This window comes from Pithys albifrons, chromosome 13, assembly GCF_047495875.1.
Source record: "Pithys albifrons albifrons isolate INPA30051 chromosome 13, PitAlb_v1, whole genome shotgun sequence".
Lineage (NCBI taxonomy): Eukaryota > Metazoa > Chordata > Aves > Passeriformes > Thamnophilidae > Pithys > Pithys albifrons.
In genome coordinates, this window is record NC_092470.1 from 19,388,583 (window position 1) to 19,408,428 (window position 19,846).

The 19,846-nt window shown below is 50.0% G+C and overlaps 3 protein-coding genes across 5 annotated transcripts in view; 1 reads left to right on the forward strand and 2 right to left on the reverse strand.

Annotated features, from left to right (window-relative positions):
• Nucleotides 1–18,913, reverse strand: part of INTS14 (integrator complex subunit 14) — a 29,210-nt gene extending 10,297 nt beyond the window's left edge. Inside the window, exons 1-6 of one of the 2 annotated variants that reach the window (XM_071568917.1) lie at nucleotides 16,773–18,913; nucleotides 15,366–15,455; nucleotides 8,978–9,656; nucleotides 5,387–5,731; nucleotides 4,292–4,436; nucleotides 1,527–1,781 (exon numbers count right to left, since the gene is read on the reverse strand). In XM_071568917.1, the coding sequence (XP_071425018.1) occupies nucleotides 1,527–1,748 (222 nt within the window). In that variant the 5' untranslated portion in view covers nucleotides 1,749–1,781; nucleotides 4,292–4,436; nucleotides 5,387–5,731; ... (1 more) ...; nucleotides 15,366–15,455; nucleotides 16,773–18,913. Of the gene's footprint in view, nucleotides 1–1,526; nucleotides 1,782–2,605; nucleotides 2,860–4,291; nucleotides 4,437–5,386; nucleotides 5,732–8,977; nucleotides 9,657–15,365; nucleotides 15,456–16,772 lie in introns of those variants that run through there. The other variant, XM_071568916.1, reaches the window with a different exon arrangement.
• On the forward strand, nucleotides 1,535–19,313 carry SLC24A1 (solute carrier family 24 member 1). Of its 2 annotated transcripts, XM_071568915.1 has the most exons (12): nucleotides 1,535–1,740; nucleotides 4,261–4,400; nucleotides 5,933–6,463; nucleotides 6,842–6,998; nucleotides 8,636–8,695; nucleotides 9,169–9,277; nucleotides 14,684–14,770; nucleotides 15,897–15,997; nucleotides 16,617–16,832; nucleotides 17,194–17,283; nucleotides 18,155–18,321; nucleotides 18,946–19,313. In XM_071568915.1, the coding sequence occupies exons 3-12, from the start codon at nucleotides 6,078–6,080 to the stop codon at nucleotides 19,193–19,195; spliced, it is 1,623 nt and encodes a 540-aa protein (XP_071425016.1). In that variant the 5' UTR covers nucleotides 1,535–1,740; nucleotides 4,261–4,400; nucleotides 5,933–6,077; the 3' UTR covers nucleotides 19,196–19,313. The 2 variants fall into 2 exon arrangements, with proteins under 2 accessions (XP_071425016.1, XP_071425015.1); XM_071568914.1 differs by having other exon boundaries at nucleotides 5,933–6,998.
• DENND4A (DENN domain containing 4A) overlaps nucleotides 18,940–19,846 on the reverse strand; it is a 57,712-nt gene continuing 56,805 nt past the window's right edge. The window contains exon 33 of the transcript XR_011698992.1: nucleotides 18,940–19,077. The gene's annotated coding sequence lies outside the window, so the exon portion shown is untranslated. The remainder of the gene's footprint in view (nucleotides 19,078–19,846) is intronic.

Here is a 19,846-nt window from a genome sequence, read left to right on the forward strand (position 1 = left end):
CTGCTGGGGACAACATTCCCACCAGGAGACACCCAGCAGGTGCCCCTGGCTCTTGGTAAGTCAGGAGGTTTGCTCTGCATGGTCACACAACTGCACTGCTACACCATGGAAACAGGGAAAGGTGCAAGAAATGATGAGTGAAACCACAAGACAGGGACAGCTGACTCTGAAGGAAGTGTAATATCATAAACCCAGCTCTTTAGGAGAAAAAAAAATGCTTTGTAATATTATAAACCCAGCTCTGTAGGAGAAAAAAAATGCTTTGTAGTATTATAAACCCAGCTTTGTAGGAGAAAAAAAAATGCTTTGTATGTCTCAAAGAAACAGTGAAGTCAAAATCTCAGGCAATGCCTAACGAGAAACATTTGGCTGAGAAACCCCCCACGTTTTAGAGCAACCTCTCCAGTGATTCTGAAAGGAGAGCAGGAGGAGTTTGTGCCACAAAAACCCTTTGGCAGAGACAGTAACAACCCCAAAATTCCCATGTGCATCCATAAACCAGCTTCTGTCCCTCGAGTGAACACCTCCCACCTCCCACAGCACCCCAAGGGGCAGCTGTGAGATGAGCTCAAGGGGCCTGGCTCAGTTCTTGGCTTTCAGAATTCCTCAAAGGAACTCCTAGGGAGGTGAAACACATCAGCTAAACTGCAAACAAAACAGAGTATCTTGTCAAATCTGTTTGATGGCCAAACCTAAACCATGGTGCCCTGTGACAGCAACATGTCCTTTCCTGGTATTATATAGAATAACAAAACACACATGGACAACTTCTACTGGACTCAGAGACTTCCAGGGCCTTGCTCCATTCATGTGAAATTCCCCTGCTGGGCTTACTCCTTTCCATTTCCTCCTCCCAACTCCCATCACATCACCTGTTCTCGTTCTTGCCCTGCTCCCACTGCACAGATTCTCAGCAGCTCCTTCCCTCTGCCAAATCACCTGACCCAAAACCTTCCTGAAGGGTCCTGTCAGCTGCACCATTTACCAGGAGCAAACCCACACCCCCACAAACACACAGGGGACATCAGAGAGCCCCTTTTAGCCCTTTCTTCCACCCCTATTTTTTGTTGGAAGTCACAGAATCACAGACTATTCTGAGCTGGAAGGGACCCACAAGGATCATTGAGTCCAACTCTTCAGTCAATGGCTCACACAGGGGATTGAACCCATGACCTTGGCATTGTTACAGCCAAGTTTAACCAACTGAGCTGATCTCAAGTCATCCCCATTTTTAAGTTAATTACCCACACTCCTGGGCTCCCATTTTATAAAATGTATATATTATAAAGAGTATAAATTACAAAATGTATGTTATATATAGTTATAAACTGCTTCAAACTCACTGATTTCCCCCAAATAACGACACAACCCTCCAGTCAGGACACAGGGTACCACCAAACCACCCCATCTCCCCACGTTTGCTGCTGGAATTGTCTGTTTTCCCAAAATCCTGTCTGGTTTCCCCAAATCCCGCCTGTTTTCCCCAAATCCCGCCCGTTCCCCGCCTTCCTGCCCCTCCCCGGTACCTGCAGCGTGTTGTAGTCCCTGGTGAAGGGCACCATCAGCTCCCAGAGCGAGGAGAACACCACGAGGGCCGTGAACTCCAGCTTGTAGTTGGTGGCCATGTGCTCGAAGAGCATGGTCAGCCCGTGCGCCGCCAGGTGCTTGCGCTGGTGCTCCTCGGAGCCCTCCAGGGCCACGGGCCGAGTCATGGACAGGGACACGTCCATCACCACCACGGTGGGCATGGCGAGCCCCGGGAGTGCCCCAGGGGGGCGAGGCTGAGGGAGGGAAGGCCGAGAGTGGGTATTGGTGGGGAGGGAGGGAACGCCGAGAGTGGGTATTGGTGGGGAGGGGACGCTGAAACTGGTTATTGATGGGGAGGGAACGCTGAAACTGGTTATTGATGGGGAGGGAACGCTGAAACTGGTTATTGATGGGGAGGGAGGGAGGGAACGCTGAAACTGGTTATTGACGGGGAGGGGAGGGAATGCTGAAATTGGGTATTAATGGGGAGAGGAGGGAATGCTGAAATTGGGTATTAAAGTGAGGGAGGGAACGCCAGAACCGGATCCTTAAAGCTCAGGGAAGGGGACGCTGAAATTGGGTATTAAAGTGAGGGGAGGGAACGTCGAAATTGGTTGTTCTTAAGGTGGGGGAACGACAAAAGTGGGTATTGATGGGGAGGGAACACTGAAATTGGGGATTAAAGTGAGGGAGGGAACGCCAGAATTGGATCCTTAAAGCTCAGGGAAGGGGACGCTGAAATTGGGTATTAAAGTGAGGGGGGGAACGCCGAAATTGGTTGTTCTTAAGGTGAGGGAACGACAAAAGTGGGTATTAAAAACGAGGGCAGGGAACACCGAAATTGGGTATAAAGGTGAGGGGAGGGAATGACGAAATTGGGTATTAAAGGTGAGGAGAGGGAACGCCGAAATTGGTGATAAAGCTGAGAGAGGGAACACCGAAATTGGGTATTAAAGGTGAGGGAACGCCGAAATTGGATATTAAAGCAAGGGCGACCCACACGGAGCGACCCCGAGCCCCAGGAGTCCCCCGGGAGGGGCCTCGCCCCACATGGACCCCGCGGAAAAGCGACAATTACCCTTTTCCCCAAAAAACTCTTCCCCCAGCGCGAGGCCCTGGGCACAGCCCCCCGGATCGCACACGGCGCTGCAGGGCCCTGGGCACGGCGGGGCCGCCCGGCTGGCAGGGAGCGCTGCCCGCAGCCCTTCGGCCCGGCGGGGCCTGTCCCGGCCCTTCCCGGTTCTTCCCAATCCTTCTCGGTCCTTCCCGGGACTCGCGGCGGGAGCGAGGCGGAGCGGGGGAACGCAATGGCTGCTGCACACCCGGGCCCGCCAGCGGGTCCGCCGCAAAGAGCGTCCCCCCGGCAGGCGCGGCGCGGGCGGGAAGGGCCGGGGGAGCAGCGGCCCTGGGGGATGGCGGTGCCGGGAGTGCCGTGCCAGGGAGTGCCGTGCCAGGGAATGCGATATCTGGGAATGCCGTGAGGGAGTGCCGTGCCAGGGAATGCGATATCTGGGAATGCGGTATCAGGGAATGGGGTGCCGCTATAGCAGTGGCCGCTGTGCAGGGAGCGGGGCCGAGGGACGGGCCCGCCGCTCCCGGCCCAGGCGATGAATTCCATTTATTTGGTTTATTTCTTAAAGTTCATCTTACAGCTACAGGGTTAACTTTGTCTAAAGCTCTGCATGGTTAAAATAAAAAATTAAAATACAAAGTGAGTACAGGTCTGATTACAAATTAGTAAAGACTACCTGATTTTATGGAGAAGGGATAAAATCCATTTTCTTGAGGGGTTTCTTTATCAATAAGCTGGTGAAATTTCACTTCTGTGGTGTTGCATTTGAAGGGCACAGACCCTGCACTCCCCACCAGTGTTAAGGAAGGTTCTTTGGCTCACAGTCCACCCATGGGGTGATTCCTTTGAATCACCTCCTTGTCCTGAGGGGCCCAATAGCAGATAACAATTTGGTAATTCCCTGGTGATAAATCTGATGGTCAGTGAGATCCCTGCCCAGGAATGTTGAGTTGCACCATGTCCGTGCCACAGGAGATCCATGGACACCATGCCCAGGCTGCTGTGCCAGTGAGGGGATTCTGCCTCCCCTGCCTTCCTCTGCCTCCTCTCCCTCCTCTGCTGCCTCTGCCTCTTCTCCCTCCTCTCTTTCCTCTCCTCTTTCCTCTCCTCTTTCCTCTCCTCTTTCCTCTCCTCTTTCCTCTCCTCTTTCCTCTCCTCTTTCCTCTCCTCTTTCCTCTCCTCTTTCCTCTCCTCTTTCCTCTCCTCTTTCCTCTCCTCTTTCCTCTCCTCTTTCCTCTCCTCTTTCCTCTCCTCTTTCCTCTGCCTCCCTGCTCCTGCTCCTGCACCTGAGGGATGTTCCCAAAGGAAGATAAGCTTTGGAGCTCCCTCTGGCATTGCCAAGTGGGCACACATCGTGGCCAAGGTGCCCACCTGGGCTGTCACCCCCGGGAGGTGCCTCCAAAGGGAGTTCCAGGGCTGTGCTGAGGGACTGACCCTGGAGGGTGATCCCTGTCCATGGCTGGGGCTCCAATCCCACGGTTTGCACTGGAGACAATGCCCTGCCCCGGGAACAGCCTGTGGTGGCAGACAAAGGGATTGGCTCCAGGGACAGCCCCACATCTCTGCAATGCTGTGTAATCTCCTTAGGGCCTGGGGGGGATAAGTGGATTGGCTGTGCCCCCACTGGGACGCCCTTCACGCCTGGCCCTCCCTTCCTTTAGGGACTCCTCGGGAAAATGGGATCATTCTCACCTGCCCCTCTCGGCACCAGCATCTCCCACTGGGCTGGTGAGCACCAAGGAGGCTCCAGGACTGCTCCCAGCCCTTGGAACTGCCATCCCCTCTGGACACACTTTGGAAGGTAGGCTGAGATCCACTTGTTTGCTTTGCATCCCACCTGAGGCAGGAATTGAGAAAGGGAGTTTATCAGGAGTTGAGCTGTGACAGAGTTGCTAAACTTGGGAGAGTAGAGAAACAAAGAGGTTAATGGCAAGGAACTGAGAAAGGCTGGAGAGCTCTTAGAGCTGACCCTGACTCTGGGTGTCTTTCTGCTCACAAAAGGTCTTTCAAGCAGCTCATTTTGGAGGAGAACAGGAGTCTGTGCACACAGGAGTCTGTGCACACATCTGTGTCCTCTCTGTGCCATGGTTTGAACCCTCCTGTCTCTGTTAATTTTATAATTATGTGCAATTTGTCACACCTGTTGTGCAGTTCTGCCACAGGCAGGTTTGTGTCCTTTTTACACATGAAAAGCAAACCTGTATCATGCATTTATGTAGGTACTCCCATGACCCTCTAGTGCTGTTGCCTTAGTGATCCTCCCAACTATTTAAATGAACATAATAATGCCTGTCTTGCAGAAATTTAGGCTGATTATTCCCTGGGTGTTATGCAAGAGGGTAAGTGTGTGATAACTTGCATGAAGAGCTTATCTGAGAGTGGTTTAGAAAACTATGATTCACATCCAGCTAAGGAATAATGTAACATTCCCACTCTGGGGAAAAAAATAATCCATGAAGGGTGATATTCTAAAGTAAAACAGAACACAAAATATTCCAGAGGTGCTGAAGGTGGATGGCAGCTCCAAATCCCTGCCACAGCTGTGGGCTCTGTCACTCTGGCATGTACAATTCCCCTCCCTTCATAAATGCTGTTCAAATAATTATGTGAGATATGCTAATTGCCCCCTAATAAAAGGTATGATTACAATTCCACTGTGCCAGTTGTGATTTCTACAGAAAGGCTTGGAAAGATGGGTAGTCATAGAAACAAGGGGCTGCCCAGCACCCTCAGCTTTAGCAGAACCACAGAACCCCCAGCCCTGCTCTCACTGAAGGGAACACTCACCCGTGCCTGGCTGTGTCCCAGGAGTGAAGGGCTGGAAAACCACGGAGCAGCTTTGCTGGGAACAATCAAACAGTTTCCATCCTCCTGCTGAGGTTATTTTGGTGACTAACTGGTTTAGGAGGGAGGTTTTAACAGCTCGATCTTGCCTTCAGAGTATCATTTCTGGCAATTTAAAGTCGGTTTCCTCACAGAAGCCACATCTTCTCCTGCAGAACTCTGACACAGTTGTTGCTATTAGAGAGTCACAACTGCACTCCAGGGGAAGCACAATCCTCAACAGCTCCTGGACGTGGGATTTGGTGCAATCAGAATTCATCTCAGACTGGTCTGTCTCAGCCAACTCCTCTGTATTAAACCAAATCTTTAATTATTAATCAGCATAACCTACAGTCATTTACGAAAAAAATAGACTGAAACATGGATCTAGACCTGTCTTTACTCATTTAAGTCTATTTCTTCTTACTGAAAAATAGTGTCAGCAAAGTGTTGCTGCCCAAGTGGTGGCAAGTTGCATGACTTTACTTTTTACACCAGATTCTTTTGCAGGGTTCTACATTTTGGGTCATGCAATTCCACTCCTGATGCCCAAGACCAGCTGGAAACTCCAATGGTGGCTGTAAGTGCAAAGTGCTGACCCAGGGAAGGCTGCAGTGGCTGCTGGACACGGCTCTGAATTCCCAACCCTTAGGAAATGCATTTACCACGGAGGAGGCGGCTACGAAGGAACAGAGTCCTTTTCTTCCTTGCCACAGTGCTGGTCCTCTCTCTCTGTCAGCTCCAGTTCAGCCCCTCTGCCCTTCCAGCATCACACACAGCCCCTCAAGCCACAGACTCTGCCAAAGTGACCCCCAGGGAGCCCCCCAGCAACAAGACTGCAGTGAGAGGCAATGCCACAGCACCCAAAATAAGGCACTGTATTTATGTGGATGCCGAGCCAGCTGTGCCCGTCACTACACCAGAGGACACAACCCCCCAGCAGGAAAATGCCAGTGAGAGCCACCCAGCTGAAAAACCCCCCTATGAGTCCAAAGGAGAATACCCCCAGGACCTGTTCAGCGTGGAAGAACGCAGGCAAGGGTGGGTTGTCCTTCACATCTTTGGCATGATGTATGTGTTTGTGGCCTTGGCCATAGTGTGTGATGAGTATTTTGTCCCTGCTTTGGGAGTGATCACAGAGAAGCTGCAGATCTCTGAAGATGTGGCTGGAGCCACGTTCATGGCAGCAGGTGGATCAGCACCAGAACTCTTCACGTCCCTCATAGGGGTCTTCATCTCACACAGCAATGTCGGCATCGGTACCATTGTGGGCTCAGCAGTGTTTAATATCCTCTTTGTCATTGGCACCTGTGCCCTCTTCTCCAGGGAGATACTCCACCTGACATGGTGGCCCTTGTTTAGAGACATCTCATTCTACATTGTAGACTTACTGATGCTCATCCTGTTTTTCCTAGACAGTGTCATTGATTGGTGGGAAAGCCTCCTTTTACTGACTGCCTATGCCACATACGTGTTCACCATGAAACACAACGTGCAGCTGGAGCACTGGGTGAAGCAGGAGCTGAACAAGAAGCTCAGTGCTGTGCAGGCAGCATCAGCAGAGCACATGAGAAAGGTTGGTGTCCTTAGAGTCCAGAGGGCAAGTTGGAAATACTTTGTTCAAGTGCAAACCACAAAGGAAAACCACATGTCCTTCAAAAAGCACTTACTCAAACCCCAGAATACAGGTACTGGTCAATAATTCAACCTGGACAGACACACTAAGAAATCAGGGAACATCACTAAAGGGGAGTTGTCCCCCTGCAGTTGCTAAAGGGCTCAGTTGTGGTTGCTTGGCTGCTTTCAGAGACATGTCTGGGCTTTTGACTGCTTGGTTGCTGTAAAGAGGTTTCAAAAAGAACACTTTCAGAAAAACAGGAACACATTCTTAGTCTGGGAACAAGATTGCACAATTCTGTGTCAAACAGGGCAAAAAGGCTTCTGTCCCAGCCTCTTGCAGCTGGGAGGTGTTGAAGGAAGTTCTCTTTTCCCTCTCTGAAGCCAGGTGTGTTTGTGAGCAGCTGGTGGTATCCCTTGTTACCCACCTGCAACACAGAAAGGGGTCTGGCAGCCTCTGGCAACCATTGCCTGCTCTCCTGGTCAGCATTTGGCAACCAGGTGGAAGTGCCCAAGCTCAGGTCCAGGCCCTGAGCCCACCTGGGTGTGCTCAGGGGATTCTGTGCACAGGAGGTTGTGGCTGTAGCTCAGGTCTGAGACCTTCACTCAGTGTCTTTTGGAGGAAGAGATGACTGCCTTACACAGAGAGTATATGAGGGTGTCCCCAGAGCCAACCACCCCCTCAGACTTCCAGCTCTGGCCAGGAAGGGTCTGCACAACACTTGAGGCTTTGCCTTCTTGAGGTTGCCAGTCCACTTCTTCCTCTGTCCCCACCCAGCTGTCCCACAGCCCCTCTGTCCTGCCCTGTGCTCTCGAGCAGAGACCACCTGGTTCCAAACTGTCCTCTGGCCTTGCATGCTGTGCTGGTCAGATGTGTGTCCCTGGCACTCCAACATGCTTTGCCTTCTGATCCTGGCACCCCACCTCATTTAAGGGGAGGAAGGAAGTGGGGTGAGGGTGGTTGGAGTGGTGCAGAACTGCTTCTCTTTCCTCCTCCTGGGCTGTTCTTCACCCAGTGTTCGTGGCTGGGAGTCCTGAAAGCTCCTGAGTTACATTCCAGTGGGATACACATCCAAGGTACTGTGGTGGCACACGGCACTGTGGACATCACCAGGCACCACAAACTGAACCCAACCCTGCACTGGGAGCTGACACAGAACTCTCACTAATGTACAGCAGCATGACAGAGAGCTGCTGGACCTGGCCCTTGGGAAAATAAATACAGAAGTTGTACATGGTGGAAAGTAACACTAATAATTGTTAAAAAAATACACTTTTACATGTTCCCTCTGCTGGAAATTGAGTAAGGACACAGATGTCTGGGGATGAAGGCTGGGTGTGTCTGAGGCCACAGGAATCAGTTTGGAGTCACCCCCAGGGGCTGCATCCTCACTGAGCAGCTGGAGCTTCAATCCTGTTCCTCATGGAAGCCACATGGTTTTAAGGAGGCACAAGGTTTCAGCCCTTTCAGCAGCATCCAGGCACAGTCCTCTGTGTCACCTGCCCCACTTCCCCACAGAGAGCAGCCTGAGGATCACTGGAAAGGAGGTGAAGCAGCAGAGGTGATCAGTCATTTCTGTTCTTTGTTGCTTGCAGAAAAGCACTGGGGCAGCTGCAGATGATGAAGCAAAGCCACCAGATGTGAGAAAGCTGCAGGTAGGTCAAAGCAACTTTACAGGGATCTGAAGTCATTGCATCTTGAACCCCTCTCCCTGTCAGGTCATGAGTAAAGGTGTCAAATTCTGTGCCAAGAAACCTGGACCAAAGCCTGTGTCACATCAGGCACAATGTCCACACCTGGCTGAGTCCTGTCCTCAAAGGAATTTTTATAAAAATCAGGAGACAGCTCAGCCTTCCCAAGTGGATTTGACCACCAGAGTGCTATTCATTCTCTGCTTTAAACAGGCATAGAGAAATTCAGAAAGTACCTTTTCTTACCTGGTTTTATGGCCAATTTTCCTCCTGGGCTCCCAAAGCAAAGCAGAGGTTGGCAGGGTCAGTCCTTCCCCACAGCAAACACTGCACAGCTCATTCCTCTCCTGCTGCTTAAATTGCTGCCCCTTTGCCTGCCCCCTGGCTGGGCAGTGGAGGAGGCAGCTGGTGCTGACTGGGGTTGTGCCTCTCCCCAGCCTGAGCCAGCCCTGCAGCGCGGGAGCAGCTCGGCCTCCCTGCACAACTCGCAGATGCGCAGCACCATCTTCCAGCTCATGATCCACACCCTGGACCCCCTGGCAGAAGGTGAGTGGAGGGGCTTGGCTGTGCTGCCCTGGATGCAGAGTGGTTTAACTGGGAGCACAGGGCGGGTGTCAGTGTCTGGGGGCAGCAGCTCAGCCCTGGGTGCAGCTCAGGGTGTCACAGGAGCTCTGTGGCTGTGGGACAGTGCTGGAAGGACAAACACCTCATGCTTTGGTCCTGCCATGTCTACTTTGCCCTTGCCAAGCTGGTCCCTGCTGTGGTGGCAGCTGTTTCTGGGGTCCCTGAGAGTGATGACAGCCCCTGCTGTCCCCTATCTCTGCTCTCTCTGACTGCAGGGACAGCAAACACAAGTCACAGGCTTCCTCCATGCCAGAGATGACACATCTTCCTTCCTCTCCTTAGCTCAGGCCTCACCCCAGCCCTGAAACAGCAGCACAGAAAGAGGTTAAAACCCTTGAAGAATATCATTTTGCCAGTGGTTAAAATCCCAGCTGTAGTTCAAATTATGAAGGTCAGGCCAGTTCTATGTGGTTCACATTGACACTGAGCATCTCTAAGCCCACCTGCACCACTGTGGTGCCATCACTGCCATGGCAGAGTGTGCCCACAGCAATGGGGGACAGGGAAAGATCAGCTCAGGACTAAGACTCCTTTAAACTGCCCAGGGTGCAGAGAAGACTCATCTCCAGACACACCCAGGTTCTGGGGACACAACCTTTAACATGCTGCTTTGTATTAAACTTTAATCCAATCACATGGTGGAGGTTTATTTTCCAAGAAATGGTGAAGCACATTAAAAAAGAAGTTTTCTAGGTTTTCTTTCCGGCTCAGCACATGCCCCACCCCTCCACTGCCCTACTTGTTCTAAAGAGATTACCAGTTGTCCATTCAAAGAGAGATTGAAGCTAAGCAGATCAACACCTCCCGTGTCTCTCACAGAGGTTACAAAAAGGACTCTCCAGATCAAAATCCCAGCTGCACAAACTAATCAAGGGAACCAGGGAGATTGGGTAAGGACAGCAAGGCAGATACGTTACCCCTTTGACAGATTCTAGGGAAGGCACCCAAACTTGTAGGGCAGCCTGACAAGAGCCAGACTCATCCAGGTTTGCTCTGCTGTCCTTGCCTCCTCTTCCCCCTAAGGTGTTATCAACAGCACCAGGATAAACCCAAAACCCTCCAAGAAGACACACCATTGCTTTGAATGGCAGAAAGTGCCAGACTTGAGGGGTTGCTGCCACTCAGAGAGCCCTCTCAGCACCTTCCCATCCTTCCCACACCTCACGGAATCATGTGGGTTGGAAAAGACCTCCAGAAACATCAAATCCAATTGTTCCTCCAGCACTGGCAAGGCCACCACTGCCCCATGTTCCCAAGTGCCACATCCACACAGCTTTTAACTCCCTCCAGGGATGGCGACTCCACCCCTGCCCTGGGCAGCTGTGCCAGGGCTGGACAGCCCTTTTGGTGAAGAAATTTTTCCTGATATCCAACATACCCCTCCCCGGCAGGAAGGCAGAGTGTGAGTTACGGTCTGTGGCAGCCACTAGATGGGAGTGTGACCACGTGTAGGTCAGGCTGGTACAGAGGGACGAGAGGATGGGCTGCAACAGCCTCTCCAGAAGGTTATTGCTCAGACCCTTTCCTACAATAATGCCCCTGGATTAAGGGCAGAATCTCTGCCCCAGGTTCGTGCCTGTTCCACTCAACATTGTGAGAAGTCAGCTCCTTATAAAGTATAAGAATGAAGAGAGTTACTGGTATTACAGCTGTTCAGCACTCACAATCAAGGTGTCAGCGTGCCAGGTCCTGTGTGTCTTGTAGGAGACACTCCTTACCCTGATAAATTCCTACCTAAGGAAAAGGGAGGCTGGAGAAAAGGAATTCATGCACAGACTGAGAAACCTTGAGGAGCTTGGCCAAAGAGATGAAATGCCTTCTGCAGGATGACTCTGCAAAAGGATTGGAACTCACCAAGGCACATCAGGACTTGTGTTAATAGTTCCAGTGCTGTGTTATCAGCAGGGCAGCCCTGAGGGACCCTCAGGGCCGTTGTGCTTCCCACCAGTCAGGAACAAACTCCTTCCCCTTGCTGTGTGTGCAGCACTGTCTGCACCAGACACGTGTCTGTAATTAGGCTGCAACATAAAGGGTGATCCCAAAGCAATTTATCTTTCCTCAAGGGCCCTTGCTCCTTCTTGCCAAGGCCTGTGGCAGCAGCACTCCCAGGCTGGGGCACAGAACACTCCACAGAGGGAAAAGGCTGCCAACAATTGCTCAGCAGTTCTTCACTGAACCTCCTGCAACCAGGATCTCAGCAGGGTTTCCTTCTTGGAGCTGCCCTCCCTTATTTGGGCAGCACAGAAGTGGTGTCAGGGCAAAAAGGGTCCAGACCACAGAAAAGGTGCCAGCTCTGGGCCTCCAAAACCAACTTCCCGAGGCACAGATGTCCTGGAAGTACAGTAGAAGTCTGGAACAGAAACTTGGGATGCCCCTTGTGTGAAACAAAATTCCTCATTTGAAGAGTGGATTGAATTGGGAATGTTTGGGTTTTTTTCTTTTTGTATTAGGATGGGATTGTTACTTAAGTCTTTGTCTGCAGTAGACAGGTATTTACCTAAGTGGTTTTAACACTTACTTTGCATCCTGAATTATATTTTTGATAGCAGCTTTTGTTTTCAGTGATCCTTTTTTTTTAAATGAGGAATTTCAAACAACTTTGTTCTTTTCCCACTTGCTCTGAAGTTGTGCAGAAGCACAGCATGAGATCTTTTCAAGATCTTACTGTTAGACACCAGAGGAAGCCAGGATTTTGAAAATACTCAGGAACCCTCTCATTTCTGAACCTCCAGTCTCACCACCAGATTATTCTTTAAACTCCAGTCATACAGGGAAGAAGGCAGAAGCCAACTTTTCTTTTTGAGAGAAGGCAAAGGCTGCAGCAGCAAGGCTGTCAGAGCTGCCTGCCCTCAGTACGCCCCAGTTAACAAGCTAATGGTTTTGGAAGCTGGGCCAGCCCAGAGCAGCAGGCAGGGCTGCAGGCCAGAGCCCAGTGAGGAGGCTGAAGGCAGCTACAGTTTCTCCTTGTTTCATTAGCATTCCATCACTTGTAAGGGAATCAAGACACAGAGCAGCAAAAGGAATCATGAGATTTTTTTTTTAACTTCCACTTTTAAATAGAATCTCCAAATCCTTCAGGGTCATGCCAAATTTTCAAGAAAAGATTCTTACTGCTGATGATGTGAAAGAGTGAATTAAACCTAAGAGCCAAACTTAGGGTAGAAGCTCAGCTGCCACTGGGATGCTGTCACTCCATAGGGCAGGAATCTTCCTGGAGAGCATCTCAGGGCCCCTGGACACAGAGATGTGACAGGCTCTCAGGGCTGGGGACAGCAGTGGATGTCCCAGGGGGACACTGCCCTGCACAGCTAATGCAGCACAGCAGGGGCTGAGCTTGGGGACATCCTGCCTGAGGATCTGCCCAGCTCAGAGCCAGCTCTGCCTCCAGCCCCAGCCCACACAGAACTGTATGCCAGGGGAATGAACACCCTTCAGGGGAGGCTGATCTGAGCACTGGGGAGGGCCCTGGGCCTGAGCTGTTTGTGCTGACAGAGGGATGCTGAGGGCTCGCTCAGCCAGGGCAGGGCAGGGAGCCAGGGCTTGAATTTATGTAATCCCTTTCAGGCTGAGCCTGACCGCCCTGACCCTGCTGACAGAAGCTTTGGCAGCAGCTTTGGAGGAGCTCAACAGAAAGAGGCATTGCCCAGTGCTTAGAGGAGACTGGGAGCAAGAGGTCACCTCTGTGCTGCCTGCACCCAGGGCTGTGCTTGGCATCAGCACAGGGGGAAGGATGCAAAACGCTTCCCATCCCCTGTGGGGAGCTGCAGGATTGACAGGGAGCATGGAAGAGTCTGGCTCTTGAGTCCAGCCTTTCAAAGGAGAAGAAATCATCCTTTAGATCAGACATAGGGAAGAAATCCTTCCCTATGAGCGTGGGCAGGCCCTGGCACAGGTGCCCAGAACAGCTGTGGCTGCCCCAGCCCTGGGAGTGTCCAAGGTCAGGTTGGACAGGGCTTGGAGCAACCTTGGCTGGTGGGAGGTGTCCCTACTCATGGCAGGGCTGGTACTGGATGATCTCAAGTTCCTTTCCAACCCAACCATTCTAAGATTCCATCATCATTTCATCTCAGTCCAGAGCTCAGTGGAAATTTCAGTTGGTGAAAAATGTTCCTGTCAGACAGTAACAGGAATGTCACCAGAATAGGATTTGTCCCCTGAGGTCTTAATGTCTGAGCTGGACCCAGTCATTGGACATACACCAGAATTTACTGATTTTTGTGAAGTTCAGCTCTGAATCTGATGTGCCCACGTGGCTCATGGTATCAGATCTGCTATTTTTATTATATCAGTACCACAGTGATGAATAAAGTGGCAGGGCCCAGCCCCGGGGGCAGGTGACAACAGCACGTTCTGGGTGCGTAGTCAACAGCACAGTGGATTAAATCAGTGTGATAAACCTTCCAGAGGAAATGAATTCACAGCCCTGCACACAAGCCAAGCACAGCACGGCCAGTTCCTTGTGGCTGCTGTGCCTGTGCAAACCCTGCAGCCCCAGCTCTGTCCTGGGGTGGTGGCTCAGCAGAGGACACAGGTTAGAGAAAAAGGGGCTTTTCTTTGAGCCCACTTCTTGCTCAGCTTCAGTGAATCAGCAGTGAGAGGGCTGAGCACAACACTGACCTATGGAGGGAGACACACACACAGTTCCACAGCTCACTGTTACACGACAATAAAGCAGCTCAGCTAAGCAGAGCAGGACATGGTTTACATGGAACAAGCCCTCAGCAATCCCAAAACCAGCACCAGACCCTGCACTGGTGAAGATCCTCTCCCAGGTGGCCTGGACACCAGGAATTCAGACCAACTCCAGCAGAGGAGACACTTGTGTATAGTTAATCAATCCTTTTCCAGGGAACTGGAACATAAAAGGGTTTTATTTTCCCTTACCTCAGGTCACCAGGCTGCAAGCAGCACCCTAAAGCCTCTTCAACAGCCACGTGGCAGCAGGAAGGTGTCAATTTTAATTTGCACATAATCCAGACTGAAAAAATCAATAGTCCTTTGGGAACAAGATGATATTGCACCAAAACTCCTCTGCTCTTTCTGCTGTTCAGAAGTACAGACACCCTTTGTACTATTGACCTGGAAAGGATTTCTCTTCCCTCCAGATTCTCTTTCAAATATGATGGTGTTAGTTACATGTCCAATGGCTGGGGTAATTGCTGTTTAATCACACCAGCTCTGATCAGGCAGCAGCCAAACCCTGGGGCACAGCCAGGGCCTCAGGAGTCAGTGCAGCAGGGAAGGGGCAGCAGGGTGGGTGTGTTGGGGTGGGTGAGGGGGCTTTGCCTGCCTGACAGCTGCTGATGGACGTGTCCTCCTCACCCACAGCAAAGTTTAAAGACAGGGTTGACATCCTGAGCAACATGGCCAAGGCCAAGGCAGAGGCCCCAGAGGGACAAGGCCCACAGGCAGAAGGTGAGTGCAAGAAGAGCCAGTGCTCTTGGGTGCTCCAAGCCCTGTCCAACCTGTCCTGGGACACTTCCAGGGATGGGGCAGCCACAGCTTCTCTGGGCACCTGTGCCAGGGCCTGCCCACCCTCAGAGCCAAGAACTCCTTCTCAATATCCCACCTAATCTGCCCTCTGGCTGGTTAGTAGTGTTTGGTGTTCTCTGTCACTGCTCACACAGCCCCTCTGAGCTGGCTCAGGGGCAGAGTTGGGCTGTGCCACAACACAGCTCTGTGCTGGGAGCAAGGCTGGAGATCTCAAAACACAAGGAATTTCTGTGTGGAAGGTCTCAGCTCCACACCTCATAAGCACCTGAGCACCTCAGCACACGGGGCCTCACCTGAATGAGCCCAAACCAGAGAAAAGTACTGTTTAAAGAACAACTCTTGGTGTGTTATCAATACACTGACTTCACTCCCTCACCTGTGCTCTGTTACCCTTATTTTACACTACTCCACACAAAGGTTTCTGTGTTCCTCTTGGCTGTGCAGGAACAGCACAGAGGACACTGCAGTTATTTCCTTGTATGTGTCAGCACTTCCCTATTTGCTTTTGAATACTCACCAAAAGGTCAGGGATTGAAGTCAGGCAGCACGTCCCAGTCATTCCTCAGAAGCCTTGAAGAGTTATCAGCTCCCTGGAGAATGTCAGGCTCTACTGGGAAAAAAATCCCAACAATTAAAAAAACCCCAATAATTAAAAAAACTCCAAGATTATAAAAAAAACAACAAAGCTTTACACCCTTTCTGGCTTTTTAGGATGGTTTTAGTAGGATCTTCAGGATCCAGAAATAAACCAGGAAACACTTATCAGCTGTGGATGAGGTAATTAGCATTTCCCTGGTGTTACACATGTGCCTCTTGCAGCAGTTCTGGATAGGTCAGAGGAGCATCAAGGTGTCATTGTGCTCCAGGTGGGTCAGATTCTGCCCAGATTTGCTGAAACCACAATCACAGCAAACCTGGGTACTGTGGTGGGGTTAACCTGAAATGCCACCTTTTTTGGGATGGGCTCAGCCCTCCCTGCTGACCATGGGGAAGGTGACTCAGTGATGAGAAAACTGAAACCACTGGTCCTTCTTACTGCTCTTTGCAGAGGAGGAAAAGAAGGTCCCAGGCCCCATCCAGGTGACTCCTGCCAGTGGCTCTGAGCCCAGCCAGGACACACAGGAGGCAGATGCACCACAGGATGGACAGGTATGAAACCAGGATCACAGGCAGTAAGTGCTCCATCCAGGCTGACCTTCACATCTTCCCTCTCCAGAGCTTTTGGGACAGGATCCAACCCACGTCACTGGCAGCTATAAATAGACTGTTTGCAGTGATGTATTAAGGTGTTGGCTGAAAACTTTTGGCTTACAAACACAAATCAGGGCCAAAATATGACACCAACTGATCCTGCATAGTATTTTCCCCTCAAATGACTCTTCTGAGGTCACTCCAGGGCTGGGGAGGATACCAAGATGTGCCTGCCCTGTGCTCCCCAGAGTACAGTTCTTTGCTCCCTGAATCCCTCCATCCAGGTGATGGTGATTTGCTGTTCTAATGAGCAAAGGATTTTCAAGGACAGCCAGTAAATGTTTGTGTCAAAACCTCACCCAAGAGGTGGTTCTAGTTAAGAGATGCAGCTCAGTTGACAACACACAGGTGCTGGGGTAGGATGTGCCTGGGTCCTGTCCCACAACAATGAGAGGGGGCTGTTCCCAGCCTTGTTACAACTCTGAGCTTTGCCCAGGCAGGGCCACAGGGAATAAATGCAGCACCTTGGGAGTGTGAAAACATATTGGCTTTTGGAATTTTTTACCCTGATCTCCAGCCCCCATCAGGCAGCGACAGCTCAGAAGACAGCAGCTCTGGGAGCGAGGACAGCGACGGGGACAGCACAGATGGGGATGGTGATGATGAGGAGGATGGAAACGATGAGCCCTTATCTCTGGAATGGCCAGAAACCAGGAAAAAACAAGCAATTTACCTTTTCCTCTTTCCCATTGTCTTTCCTCTCTGGAGCACTCTGCCTGACGTCAGGAACCCAGTAAGAATTCCACCTTCCTTCTGCTACTGGAGTCATTAACTGAGCTAGAGATTCCCTCTGGGCACGAGTCCCTGGTCCCCTTTTCCAAGCCTGGAGTCTCTGCATGCTGGAAATGCTGTTCCTGCTGCAGGGAGGGTCAGGAGCCCCAGGTGCTGTAATGTTGTCAGAGACTTAATTTAATAAACTACAAATCCTAGCAACTACAGGTCATCTAATCAAGCTGAAAACCAGAAATAAATAGAAACCAGGGTCCAAGTTAAACCACTCAATGCAGTGAGGTGTTGCAAGTGAATAGTTTTCATTGGGGATTATTAACTTTCCTGAAACTTCTCTTTTTTCTTTTCAAATTTGATTGCAACAGGACTCAAAAAAATTCTTTGCCATCACATTTTTTGGATCCATCCTCTGGATTGCTGTTTTCTCTTACCTCATGGTGTGGTGGGCTCACCAGGTGAGGGGTTTGTGTTCTCTCTGTAAATCACCATTTCAAGACAAGTAGATGGAGGGAATGTGTCACTGTGGCATTTTACCTGATGAATTACAGCTGCAGTCATCCATCACAACAGCAGAAACTTTGTTTTGTTAGGACCAAAAAGGGAATTTTCTATTTCTCCTTTTTTGATTTGACAAAGATTCATTCTTTTCCAAGAGCTTCCAAGAGAGTCTGTGCATCAGTGAAAGGAAAGTGCAATGAAAGGAAAAGCACTGTCAAGATTTATCTTAATTCTGACTTTCCATTGATGAATGTTTCTGTGCAGAACATAATTACCCATTACCTAATTAAAAATCTAGGAATATACAGGTTGTGATTCTGGAAGCTGCTACATGATCTCAACTCCCACTGGCTTAATGCTCCCCTGGTATTCTGGGAAATAACACTTCCATCTTGTAGAAACAGCCCCACAATCTGTATTTAGTGATACATTGCACATGCACCACATAGTGATCATGCCATAAATCCAAGGACTGTCTTTCCCAAACCCCTCAGCTCTGGCATAGCTGATGATAAATTTGGAGAGGGGCAAAACGTGGGCAACAACCAGAAGAGGTGGAGTGAGGACAGAGTTGTGCTGTGGCTGACTTGACCTTGCTCAGTGTTGGCATCACCATGACCAGAGTCCCTGCACTGCAGAGCAAATCCAGGGCCAACACACACTGTGAAATTTAACTTTTTAATCCTATAAAGCAGCAAAATTCTCCAATGCTTAGGGGATTCAGAGTATTTGAGCTCCAGTATGGCACAAATCCTAAAACAGCACAGAGCAATTATATTCCAGGCTCCAGTGCTGACAGCTCTACCCAACCTTTTCTGTGTTGATTAGGTTGGGGAAACCATTGGGATATCAGAGGAAATCATGGGGTTGACCATACTGGCAGCAGGAACATCCATCCCTGACCTCATCACCAGTGTCATCGTGGCTCGGAAGGGCCTGGGGGACATGGCTGTGTCCAGCTCTGTGGGCAGCAACATCTTCGACATCACCGTGGGGTGAGTACCAGCTCCAGGCTCCAACAGGCCTTTCTTCTGAAACACAAACCTACCTGGATTTATTCCAAACATGTAAATTCATTTCATTTTAGCTGTATTTAAATAAAGGGCAGCCAATGCCTTTAAAAACAAAACCCTACACCAAACACAAACCCAGCCAGGAAAGACAAAGTGTTGCATCTCAGCCCATCTTCACCTAATTCTGTATCAACAGAAAATTAGTAATTTTTCAAGACAAACTCAAGAAATCTTTGGCAAACATCAAGGACTTACAGGCAGGAGCATGACCTGGTCCCTGGGAGACACTCAGCTCCTGTGCAGGCCAGGTCAGGATCAGTGCCTGCATCTTCCCCCATAAAGCATCAGGACATTTCTGTGTTCAGCACACCCAAGACACTGAACTGACAGGTCCTTTCAGCCTCTTGGACTGCACCATGACAGTGCAAGCATTACCCAAATGCAATTTTGACACAAACAACATCCATTTAGATTTATGCTCAGCTATATTGAATGCAATCATGCATTTTTTTTCCCCTGTAAGAGCTTAGAAAAATTGCTTAGTTATGATGCAGCAAATGAACTGCCTTCAAACATTTATTTCAATTACTCTTCCTTTACTTGCAGCTTGCCAGTTCCTTGGATCCTTTTCTCTATCTTCAATGGCCTCAGCCCCGTGGCAGTGAGCAGCAATGGTCTGTTTTGTGCAATTGTTCTCCTTTTCCTCATGCTCCTGTTTGTCATTATCTCCATCGCTGTCTGTAAATGGAAAATGAACAAACTGCTGGGGCTCACCATGTTTGCTCTTTACTTTGTGTTTCTGATCATCAGTGTGATGTTGGAAGACAAGATAATATCCTGCCCAGTGTCTGTATGACATCTGAATACCTCCAGATGTATCTGAGGGTACAGCAACAGCAAAAGGGTTTAAGGTAGCAACGGTTCTACTGAAAAAAGGAACCAGAATTGTAACAAACTTACTGAGAATAAAATACCTTTAACACACTAAAAAAAAAGTCTCAAGTGGTATGTCAGCCTCTACTATTTTTCTTTAGGATCAGAAGAGATACTGAGGGAACATCAAATAACACACATTTTTGCACTTGTGGCAAAGGCTGGTATGACACAGATGCATCAAGTTTCCCCTCAAGTTAATGGAGCTGATTTTCAGCACAGAAACATTTACTCATTATAGGAATCTTTTAGGGACACATTCTACATTACTCAGTGAACTGCACAACTGCCTGAAATCAATGAACCCTGCAGTGGGATCAGCCCCACAATGGCTGGGTCCTACAGAACTGCTCTGCTGCCCGTGGCTGTGTGGCCTCTCTGGGCAGGGACCTTCCCAAAGCTGCTCCTACACCTGCACCTCATCCTGCAACACAGCACAGGCAATCCCTAAAAGATGCCAAGTGCCACCAGTGAAGTGTGACATGCCCTGGGTTTACATCCTGCCACAGCAACATAAATGGATCTGGGGCACAGTAACACATCACCACTGAGCAAAACTAAATCCAAAATCAAA

What these genes read in the sequence shown, in the direction of transcription:
- SLC24A1 (XM_071568914.1), top strand. Translation starts at nt 6,078, where the DNA reads ATGCATTTACCACGGAGGAGGCGGCTACGAAGGAACAGAGTCCTTTTC. An exon ending in CCTGGACCCCCTGGCAGAAG is followed by an intron (nt 9,278 to 14,683) that starts GTGAGTGGAGGG and finishes CCTCACCCACAG; the next exon opens with CAAAGTTTAAAGACAGGGTT. An exon ending in ACAAGGCCCACAGGCAGAAG is followed by an intron (nt 14,771 to 15,896) that starts GTGAGTGCAAGA and finishes TGCTCTTTGCAG; the next exon opens with AGGAGGAAAAGAAGGTCCCA.